General features: G+C 40.2%; 1 protein-coding gene across 4 annotated transcripts in view; it reads left to right on the forward strand.

Annotated features, from left to right (window-relative positions):
- aplp2 (amyloid beta (A4) precursor-like protein 2) overlaps positions 1–12176 on the forward strand; it is a 55349-nt gene that overhangs the window by 19296 nt on the left and 23877 nt on the right. For all 4 annotated transcript variants that reach the window (XM_007259544.4, XM_007259542.4, XM_007259545.4 and 1 more), the window contains exons 2-3: positions 5835–6008; positions 8045–8174. In XM_007259544.4, the coding sequence (XP_007259606.2) occupies positions 5835–6008; positions 8045–8174 (304 nt within the window). The remainder of the gene's footprint in view (positions 1–5834; positions 6009–8044; positions 8175–12176) is intronic.

Consider the following 12176-nt stretch of genomic DNA (forward strand, 5'->3'; position numbering starts at 1 on the left):
AAAAGTTGTGCTTCGACTTTTGACTAATCCAGTGTTTCTGAATTTATGAGTTACTTATGAGTTGAGTTTTACCAATTTCTTGATGCTTAATCAAAACCAACAAGTGCACGGCATCTCGTAATGATTATGGGACAGCTGCTGTCCTCGGATGTGTCCAATCTCACATTCTTGATTTCCGAGAGTTAGAATGTTACCATGCTAGCACGCTCCATTTACCTCAGAAGTTGGATGCCTGAGCTGGGAATGACATCACTCCTGAGTTGACTGTGTTAAATTTTATGATAAGTGTACATTTATTTCAAAACATTTCCAAACATCAGTTACCTAGAGACATTGGAGTTTACCAGAATCATCTGCTGCTCAAGTTTGGTACTGGTTCTGTTCTGGAATCTAGTATTGTTTGTCAACACATTTATACACTTTCCTGCCTGTAAGCTCTGTACTCAGCCTGTATCTGTAAGTCTGACCCATTGCACAAGTTCTATACAGCTCAAAACTGATCAGCAACACCAAAACTTAGAGTATACTGATGGTACAGTAACAGTAGTATCACATGCTCTGTATAACACCCTGATTCATTCCCACAAAACTTACTTAATTGTTACAGTTTACCAGGAATACAATCATCCTTGCACAAAATGTTTCACATTCGAGTATGTGAAGGCTATCTGATTAGCACAGATGCTAACTGGGCTACAGCCAGGTGTGTTCCAGCTGAAAGTAAAGGATACAGATGGATGTGTGTTCATAGGGCAGTGCTTAACCAGTGATCCGGATAGACCTGACAGTTATTACAGCTGTGTTAGCTTAATTCAGATATTAGCCACTCTATCCAAATGTCACAACTGATCCTCACAGTCCTTTGTCAAAACACACGCATCCACCCTCCCACACCAGCTTCAAATACACCACACAAAAGTGTGAGATGGGTTTAGGGGGTGGGGGCAGTTTCAGCAGAGCACTCTTTTTAGCAGCAGACTGTCTTTTACATACAAATATACCTTGAGACAGGGGCGGAGCCATGGCTTTTGTTTGAGCGTTTGAATATCAGAGTCAAGTCATTCCTTTTGAAGTTCCTTTAGAAAGGACCCTGATAACCCCCATCACCTCTGATATCAGAATACAGTGCCTGCTGTGAATAAACAGGACAGGCTGTGATTGGCCAGCAGCTAACCCCATGACCTGCTTAACCACAGAATATAGTGACCCGAGTCCTGTAGATTTAGACCGTAAGAAGACAACAATAAATAACACACAAAAATTAGAAAATTCAGTTACCCTTACCATCCTGTGTCTTTACATTTTGTGTTTGGTTGGATTAGATGCATTTGGTTGCTGTTGTGACTTTTGGTTCAGTGGAGTTGGAAAGGCAGTCTTCACAGTGAGGCTGTAAATACATACTCTCACTATCTCTGCACAATATTAGAAAATACACTGACATTGCAATACTTTATAGTTCAGAGACGCATGTTACAATATTAAAAAAAAAATACAAGGATTTTACAAGAAATGAAGATCCAACATCTCATGATATTAAATATGTCCTCTGTGTGTCTGAAACTGTAGTAAAATAAATGATTTATGGCAGATATAATATATTTTGGTTAAATAATATACATCATGGAATATGAGTACCTTGGGGTTTTTCCCTTTTGTATCAACCAACCGAAGTTTTAAATGTAATTTAAAATGTATTTTAATATCATTTTAATTTTAAATATGTAATTTTAAATGTGATTGACATTAAAATATGAATATTGCACATTGAAATTATACATCCTTTACTATTATTTACTACTATTATTGCTGTCTGCATTATCATGCCTATGTTTGGTTAAAGCATTCAGCTGTCACTTAGTAACGGGGGTGACAATAGAAGACATCATAGCTTCGTGAACAGTACAGGGTTGCCAGCATCATATCTGGACAAAACATTGCCTGTTGACTGTTGCTGTAGCTCTTTTTTTGTGGCAATGTTTAGAATGTAGCTTATAATTGCATTGAGTTATAAAATGCACAGTGACGTATTTTTTAATGTGACTACTGCGTTGAGTCTGTGCGGAGTCTACAGCATAGTCTGTGCAAGTGGCCTACACTGTTGTGAGCATTTATACTTGTGCATTTTTGTGTGTGTATGCAGTTTAACCATGAAGGAGGAAATACTATTCACAGTGGACCAAAAACATTCGCTCCTGTCTACGTCATTGTGATGTGTAGTTACATTTCTGGGCTTCAGACTGAAGTGTAGGGAACGCAGATACGCAGTGTGTGGATGCATTTTGCTTGCATCTTTCACTGCTCGGTGTGTGTGCGTGTTCAGCAGGTCAGTGTGAATGTAGCAGCAGTGTGGAATGCTAGGAGGAAGTAACACCGGCTGCTCTATGAAATTCCTCATAGTGGGTTGCTATTTCCAGCTTCACGCTCTGCAGTGTGTTAAGAACTGGCGGCCAGGTCTGGTCTTTAACTCTCCCACTGTGCTGTCTGAGGAGAGGGAGCAGCGAGAGAGTGTGTCTGTGTGTGTGTAGTTATGGCAAGATTGCGTGTGTGTCTGTTGGTAGGGGATTGCGTGCGCAAGAGCGGTGAAGCAGTGAGAGAGCGGACGAGTGAGAGAGTGAGCATGGTTATGCAAGGTCGGGTTTGCTGGCGTGAGGTCCGGCCCGACTCACACTGACCCACACAAAGCCCTCATTGTTCCTAAGTGACCACCAGCCCACTGTCCTAATCTCACATACACTCAGCAGTGGAAGCTGCATGTAAAATGCCACACGTAAGCTGGGACACAGGGTTCAGACCAGTGTACCATATATGTGCTGAAGGTGGTGCTGTGCTGAAGAGACGGGTCAGAACAGAGTTCACAAAGTATGATTTCCGCAGCTCACACTTGATCACACTGGCTGCTGGTAACTGTAATGTAATGTGATGTAATGTAATGTAATGTAATGTAATGTAATGTAATGTAATAAGCTTCTTCAAGTAGAACTTGTGCTGCTTTCGATTTCTGTAGATACCAGCAAGCATTGTTAGCCTCATCCCAGTTAAACATTGTTCACAATATCAGTGAAAAGCAGCACTTTTTACAGTATATTGCACATCGGAACAGCATATAAATATACTTACAGATAGCTGTGTAGGACTGATTTAATGAGATAGAAATAGATAGAAGTAAAATAAACTTTATAATAATACTATTTTTACTATGCTTATTGTACAGGCGGCCATCTTGGATTCTGAACTCTGGGTTGGTGAGGGTCTCCCAACTTTAGGAGAATTCTTACCTGTAGGAGATGTTAAATTTCTGAGATCAAATGGAATGCAGCATATTTAGCTTTTAATCTCTTATTTGTTTGTTTGTTTGTTTATTTTTTTTATTTGTTTATTTATTTATTTAGTCTCCAATGTTATTGTGAGAGTTAGGACTCCTAATATGCAGGAGGGTGCAGGTTAGCAGATGTTTCCTGGACTATCTAGCCCGATAACCTAACAGGTCATCATCATCAAACAACAGATCATAAGTGGTGTGTTATGTTTGCTGATGCACACTGGCGTTAGCTCGCATATGACTGAGTAACTCACTCACTCACACTCTCTCTACTCAGTCACTTACTCGGTCACTCAATCACTTCCCCTTTCTCACTCTCTCACATTCTCACTAACTTACTCGGAAAGTCAGATTTCCCCACTGACTCATTCCAGAAAACTCACTCAGCAGCTTCTGCTTTCTCTTTTCTTAACTCTTTTCAAAGAACCTCTTCTTTTCAGGCCTTACCTAGTGTAGTCCTTTTAGAAAAGTACTGCCAATAAAATAGGAACTCTGAAGCAGATAAAAAAAACATACTATGCATGGGCTAGAGAGATATAAATCCCCTAGTGTTGAGCTGTGGAGCAGTGGAACTGTATTTTCTGGAATGATGCAGCTCTGTTTAAAACGTATGGATAGGATGAGTTTGGGATGAAGTAGAGTGGTGATCCTAACCCAACATCCTAACCTCACTAATGTTCTAATGGCTTAATACAATCTTAATCTTAATACAATATAAAGTCTTCTCCAGACCTAGAGACAGTTACTCTAACAAAAAGCAGGATACACTCTGTAATATCCTAATAGAACTGAGCAGGCATCCCAATACTTTTGTTCATACAATGTGGAGTAATGTACAGTTTGTTTTATCTATGTTCACTTGAAGATCAGGGATGAACAAAGTTTGGCATCAGTCTGTGCTGAGGAGGGTTCTGTTTCTCTCTGACTAACGTCTGACTCTCACATGGTGTGAGGGAGTTGAGGCCTGTGGATTGTGATCCGAGTCCCAAGGTCTGGCCCGGTTCTGACCTCGTCTCGGGTTGTTTTTCTCCCTCTGCACTGAGAGTGGAATCCTGAGCTCGTTATCTTTCCAGTAATTACTGTCTGATTATCTGATAAGCAGTGTCAGTGCGCCCTGGCCGGTTCGAATCGGGTCCACCTCCTGAACGGTCCTCACACTCAGAACCGCCAGAGATCAGTAATGAAGCACTGGGCGGCGCCACTTCCTGTTCCAGGCAGAGCGGAAGAGTCGGACCTGTAAACAGATGTGTCCGATCTGCAGGAAGAACAGAGCAGGAACAGGACTGACGGAGGACGGACAAACCTCCTGTCCAGAGAGATGTGGGCAGATCTTTGCTCTGAGTGGTTGATTTTCAGAGAATAACAGAGGAAGCCTCTGAATTCCTCTTTCTCTGTTGGTAAACTACAGTTCCCAGAGTTGATCGTTAATTCAGTTACAAACCACCCCATTACACAAAACTCGAAATTAGAGGTGAAGACAGTATAGTGTAACACACTATGTGTAATACTCTAATTTAATATATGCATCTAGGTGATATCAGTATTCTGTACTGTAAGCAGTTTATTATGTATATTTATTAATATTCTGTATTTTGGTTTTCTGGTAGATTTTTTTTGTTGCTACATTACATTATTTTTATTTTGCATTATTATTCTTTTAAACATTATTGTTATGGTAAGTTTATGTTGATTGCGTAATAAACGGATGGGGTCTAGAAGTGACCCATGTGATATTAAAGTGTGCTGTTGGAATTGAGTACATCTCCCTCATTCAGAGCCCATACCCACCTGGAACCCACTTACCCATGTTCCATCCATGTAACTCCCACAAGAGTGGTCGGTGGTTTTCGGAACATTGACCGTAAGTTCGTACAGCAAAGAATTTTAAGAAAACTACTACTGATGATGATGATAATGATGATCTATATATATCTAGGAGGGTAACATTGCTGATCAGCAGGATTTATGTAGAGTATTTAGGGTGGCATTCCAGCACTGCTGCTGATCTAAATCGCTGATCCGAATCACTGATCTGACTCTGAGCTGAATCATTAACTCCTCCCATTAGCGAAAAATAATGCTTACACAGGCTGGTGGCCATTTTACTCTGTCTGGATTTTTTCTGTACAGCAGGGGTGTATTACATGGCAAATTTGGCAAGGGTCCAGAGGCATGACAACATCACACACACACACACACACACACACACACACAGAAAAGTGTGATTTACTTTTAACTGTTCCCCTACAATGAGGGGACGGGGTTATTACACTGGTTCCTCAGTCTGTGTCTCTGGCGTGTGATCACACAGGTGTTGGGATTGGATTGATTCTGAACTTATTCTGACTTGTTCTGCAGTTCTGTTAAGCAGAGTACTGCCAGCAGTCCAGTAGTGTGTGCGTTTGTTCTGGATCAGGGGCTGCTAGGTCTGTATAAAAGTGATCTGTTGTGAGTGAGACATTATCTGTATTCACCTGTTCTCTCTCTCTCTCTCTCTCTCTCTTTATCTCTGCAGGCATTAGCAGCTAATGCCGGGACAGGCTTCGCAGTGGCTGAGCCTCAGGTGGCCATGTTTTGTGGAAAGCTGAACATGCATGTGAACATCCAGACAGGCCGCTGGGAGCCGGACCCTTCCGGAGCCAAGACCTGCATAGAGACCAAGGAGGGAGTTCTGCAGTACTGTCAGGAGGTGAGACCCACTACAAAGCTGACACTCTAATTGTGCTTGACCAAAAACAGACCCACATGGAACAAAGTGGTACAGAGCCGCTTAGTGGCCTCAGCCTGACTTCAAAATAACTTTAAAGGGTTACAGGATCCTTTTCTGAAAGAAAAAAGAAAAAAGAAAAAAATATTCTGTTTAGTGTAGAGGATTCTTCACTTATTGGTTTAATGAACCCAGAAACTCCCTTTATACATAGAGCTGGGCAATAATATGGTATAATAATATTTTAAAGGCATATTTGACACTGTGCAATATTTATGTATCAGCAGTGAAAAATGTAGAAAAATCATACTCTTTCATGCATAATACAGTGATTATTTAGTTTTTGCTGCACATCATGCAATTAAAACAACTAATTCCACTCTCTGTATTCAATCTACAGTTGGGTCAATGTTTTTTAAGCACTGATAATATTCTTAATATTCTTAAATTGTTTTGTTGTTCTGATTACCTTTACAGAATATGCTCTTTGAGTTAGGTTGGCATATGAGAATATTTTATTGTATCATAATAATGTAATAAATATAATTGTGATATACCTTTTTAAGAGCATTTTCAGAGGACTGACCAACACACTTCACTACAGGGAGTGTAATCAGCTTTATTCAACTGGTAAAAGGCAGAACATTTTAAATATATAATTAATTATACTCACTATGAGAGTATTAGAATAGCAGTGTATAAGATGCATTTTGTCTTTTTCAGTATATCACATCAAATATTTCATCATCAATGAAATGAATTATTAAAAGGTCTTTAAATATTGTGATCAATTTTTTTTTTTTTTTTTTTTTTACAATATTACCCAGAATACTGTCATGCGTCAGACTGTTGGAGCACAGAATGACCCAGAATTCCTGCTGCTGCTATAAGCTGCTGGTTGTGTATTTTTGTTCTAGAGCAGAAGGCTGCTGAGTGTTTCCACCAGGTGAGGAGATGTTTAGACCTGCTGTGGGAACTAAACTTCAGATTTAGTGTGAAGTTATGGCCGTGCCCCATCAAGCATGCCCATAACTCTACTGCCCGTCACACAAACTCCACCCTTTTGTCTTCTTCTATTTCTATATTTAAACATAACATCAAAGAAATTGCTGCGCCCAGAAGGAGGTGTGGAATTGTAGTGCTATTCAGAAGGAAATATTTAAACATTGAGACTGATCTGAGTAATGTTAATTGAGCAACACATAGAGAAATAGAGCAGAACACATGTGTAACGCAACATGGCGGACATCTCTGCATGGAGTTATAGAGGTTCCTAAGGGTGTCCTGTGATAATCCATTCCGTGCTGCTCAAATAGTCTCACGAGTCACGAGTGTCATGAGTGTCATGAGTGTTGAACACCTGTGACTTGTGACAACATATCACTGATCTTGGAACTGACCACAGTGCCTCCACACACAGATTTGTTTGTCATCTCCAGCCAAGATAAATTTGTGACTCATCACTAAAAAATGACACGATGCATGAAGATATTAGAATTATATCGATATCGATTGATAATTGCTCATCTTTTTTTTTTTATTTTTTTTTTTATATCTTTGACATCAGCCAATATCACCAATATTTCAAAAAGATACTTGCTGATGTTTTTATTGTGTGCTGGAAAAGGACCAAATGATGCTTGCCACATTACTTAAAAATTAATTCCTTTCTATTTACTTTTATTAGTTTTATAGTTTTAAAGTCATACCGGGGTGTCTAGTCTCTCTGAAAGTTATACATATTTTTATACACACTGTTTTTCCTCTGTCCCACTTGTCCACTCTTATTAAAAAATATAGCCTTTGTTATAGTACAGTTATTATTGTTATGTTTCACAGCAGCGTGGAAGAAGGGAACCCTCGCTGGTCCTCTGTGTTTAGATGACTTTTTATTGCACTGTTTTATTTCTGTGCTATCTCGGGTCGGAGTGGACTGGACTGAAAGATTACAATACAGACCACTAAGGACTTATTTTGCTAACATGTCTGTCTCTCTCGCTCACTTCTTTTTTTATTAGATGTACCCTGAACTGCAAATCACAAATGTGGTGGAAGCCAACCAACCAATCAAGATCGAGAACTGGTGCAAAAAGGAGAAGAAACAGTGCAAGGGACATGCCCACACCGTGGTCCCATACAAGTGCCTGGGTGAGATGATTAATTTAATTCAATTAAATTCAAACAAATTATCCAGTTCAGTACAGGAGTTTCTTTAGATTACAGGTTATAGACTTTGTTCCTGAGCTGTAAAAACATTCGAAACGCACTTTAAATGTGTGATTTCTAGTAATTACACAGCAGGTGAAAATGGCACAAATCTGATTTTTTTTTTCTTTTTTTTCTTTTTTTTCCCTGACCAAATCTAGTGTTTGTTTTAGGCTTCATCTTTTTAATGTGATCTGTATCTAACATTGGTCTGAACAGTTTTTGCTTCACGTGAAGTTTCAGTTTCGTCTTCTCCAGCATCATAGGTGATATTAAGGCGTTCTAGTGTCTGTAACTGGGCTTATGACTGAGAATACATTCCAGCTCAGTGTAAAAAGAGCGTCCTATTTGGCCACGCCCACATCTTTAGTTTGTGTCCTTGGTTTGAACATGAGACATTGGTCTAAATGTTTAGCTGGTGATCTCTTTATCCCACCACTGGACCCTTACTGCTGTTGTTCATTAACCCTTTTTTTTAAAGGTAAAACACTGAAATTAAAGCACCTGAGAATTGATTGTGATGTTGATAGCTCAGTGTAATTGGGTGGTAAATGTGGGGTTTTCTTCTTCTTCTTTTAATGTTTTAGAAGCAGTAACTCCTGTTGTGTGCTGGGCTGCAATGATTAGTTGATAAAATCATAACATTCCACAACGTATTGGGGACAGAAACACAATGGGAGAAGTATTGGGCTTACTCACACAGTTTGCACTGACCATGGCCTGCTTCTCTAAAAGTGCCCAAACATAACAGATCACACGTTTCCTAACTAAATATCAGCCCTTTCCACTTTTAAAAGACAATGTTCTGGGCATTTGCAGATCATTTAAATCCAAAGTTCTGCATTTTTATCGTTTTGAAGCGTTTCTAGAGAAAGCTAGAAACATGAACCGTACTCACAACAAGATGGAGTGCATGGCAGAAATAATTGTTGACTAATCAACTAATCGAAAATAATCGCCAGATTGGTCCACTACCAACATAAACATTAGTGCATCCCTAGTTTGGACAGGACGTTGAGTAAAAGAGAGGATCTGTGTTGGGTGGTGGTGTGTGTTTGGGAGCAGTGGAGCTGTGGTGGTGATTCAGTGTGGCCGCAGGCTGTCCCGGTGCTGATGGGTCGGGGTGATATTGGAGTCAGCTGTGATTATCTGAGCTCGGGCTCTCGGCTGCTGATATAGCGGAACCGAGCTATCGGACGGCACCGGGGTACAACACTGTTACAGCTCAGTGAAGAGTACGGCAATAAAACACATCTTATTCCCCTCCCTGACACATCATCCTTGTGTGTGTGTGTGTGTGTGTGTGTGTGTGTGTGTGTGTGTTTGGGTCCAGTTTATTGCTTGTCATAGAGCCACAGTGAGTTTGACCACCACCTCCCACCCAGCTCTCTCGGGTAGTTCAGTCAGTAATGGACTGTGGCAACGCGGTCATGTGATCTTTATCAGCCGTCAGAGATAATACACTCTCTCTGCCTTCGCCCTAATAGTTCTTCACTCTTAGTGTTATATACACACACACTTCTATTCACTACCTGACCTCATCGCACAGTAATATACACACACTTACATGAATTGGCCGTAACATTATGTCCACCTCCTTGTTCCTACACCCATTATCCTTGTTGTGAGGTACACGAATCATATAGGACACTTTGTAGTCCTATAATCACAGACTGTAGTTCTGTCTGGTATGCAGCATATTTTATTATCCAATATTTATTATTCCTGTCATTTGATTCAATGTATAAAGATTGGAAGTTAATTTATTATGGATTTACAGATACTTTACTTTAAAAGTACCAAGTTGTCATCCTGTAGAAATCCTGTATAGAAGAAAATTATGCGTTAAGATGCATCAATGATCATCTAAAAATCGTATCACAGACCTCTTGAATTATGTAGGATCATGATCAAATCCAATCATAAGGTGCCTAGAGATTCCCACTCCTAATGGTGGTGGTGGTGGTATGTTAGTGTGTGTTGTACTGGCATGAGTGGGTCAGACACAGCATGGCTGCTGCAGTTTTTAAACACCTCAGTTTCTTTACTGGACTGAGAACAGGATCCTGTGGACAGTGAGTGGACACACATTTTTATTATTGTAGATTCCTATTAGCAGATCTGAATCCTAGAATGTATTAATTGAGTGTTATAAATTGGTGGCACTGTGTGAAGCAACCTGCAGTAGGTTCTGCAGATCACAGTACTGATCGATGTGTGAGACGGTCAGGTACAGACTATGTATACATCAGTTCTGTTTGGGTTTATTTTGGGTTTATTCTTACAGTAAAATAACATTATCTCCTTCTGACAGCAGAGCTGGCACTCTCTTCTGTCGGCTACCCTGCCTGTCCCTCTCCCTGGCACTGGTTGATTGAGTCGTGGTTCTTTGCGGCTGAAAAAGCCATTAGCGCCGGCGCTGGACTGTGAAATGGGCTGACAGTGGGGGGCTTCGCGAAATGGCAGACTTTTTGTTGGTGTGTGAGTGTGTAGCTGACTTTGCAGCTGTTGGCTCCTGCCACCTGATGCCATGGCCATTTGATTGACAGATTGGTGAAGAGTGTGCCTCTGGGCATCGTTTTCTAAACACACTCTAAATGAGTTTCTTTTTTTTTTTTGTGCGTGTGCGTGTGCGTGTGCGTGTGTGTGTGTGTGTGTGTGTGTGTGTGTGTGTGTGACAGATCATCTAATCACACACAGTAATGCGTTTCTCAGTAATCTAGGGTCATCAGATTTTTCAGATGATGATTTTCAGATGATGAAAAGATGGTACAGACAGTACTGTGGGCCCAGGTTTTATTAAGCGGTGACTCTAGACTGTGTTTGAAGAATTGAAGTGTTTGCCTGAACTGCAGAGCTCTGATTCAGATTTTAATTGTTTCTTCTAATTTTATAGAAGAAACAATTGTCCACCCCATAACTGAGCGGAAGCTAATGCTGATACAGTAGATCAATAAAAAATGGGTATCAGTACAGTGTGTGTACACGCACACACAATGTATGGTTATGTAAACTGTTAATCTAGGGTTCATCTTATCAACTGTGGGGCTGGAATATTTATAAAAATGCAAAGATCAGATCAGTATCGGCTGATGCAGAGCTTAAGGACACTCTGATTGGATTGGCTCGGTTGATAAAATAACCTGATCTGGACATTTTGTTTCCTATGCAGTATAGAGACACCCCATCGACAGAGTTCAATAGAGTATGCAGGGCAGTTCTTGGTCTGCAGGCCCGAGGGCATCTCAGGGAACTGAAATTAGGTGATGGGCTCTGAAAGTGTCGGGATGAGTTTAAGGGAATATCAGTTAGATCAGTGCTGTACGCTCACTGTACAGTTAGATCAGAAACCTGTACCCAAGCACACAGTGGAACATTCCGAGTACAGTGCTGAATTTAACAGAATTATAAAAATGAGTTAGTAAATAAATACACATTAAATTACACTAATCCTTTACTTTACTAATCCCCTCTCTGTCTCTTTCTCTCTGTCCACCATTGGTCATGTAATATCCAGCCTGTCACTGTTTTCTCTAAGCTCCTGCCGCTCCATCTACCATCATCACAGAACACGTGGGTGCCGCCTGTGCCATTATCTTATTGGAAATCTCTGCTCTTTGTTGAGAATTTACTATTTGACTTATGGTCGTCAGTCCGTAGTATACATTACTGTTCTGAGAGGAGGAGTATAAGAATACAGATTATTATTATTATGGATGTAATGATTAAATAAAGGGGATTAAAGCCTCTGGTCCTTTGTTTAGTTTTTTGTTTAGTCTCATCATGAACTATGTACGTCTTCTTATCCTTCACACTAGGGCTGCAACTAATGATTATTTTGGTAGTCGACTGATCTTATGATAATTTTGTCGATTAGTCGATTAGTCAACTATTATTTCTGCCATGTCCTCCATCTCTAAAAACAGTAGAAAAACAGCTAAACAT

The sequence above is a fragment of the Astyanax mexicanus genome, chromosome 9 (assembly GCF_023375975.1).
Source record: "Astyanax mexicanus isolate ESR-SI-001 chromosome 9, AstMex3_surface, whole genome shotgun sequence".
Taxonomy (NCBI): Eukaryota; Metazoa; Chordata; class Actinopteri; order Characiformes; family Acestrorhamphidae; genus Astyanax; species Astyanax mexicanus.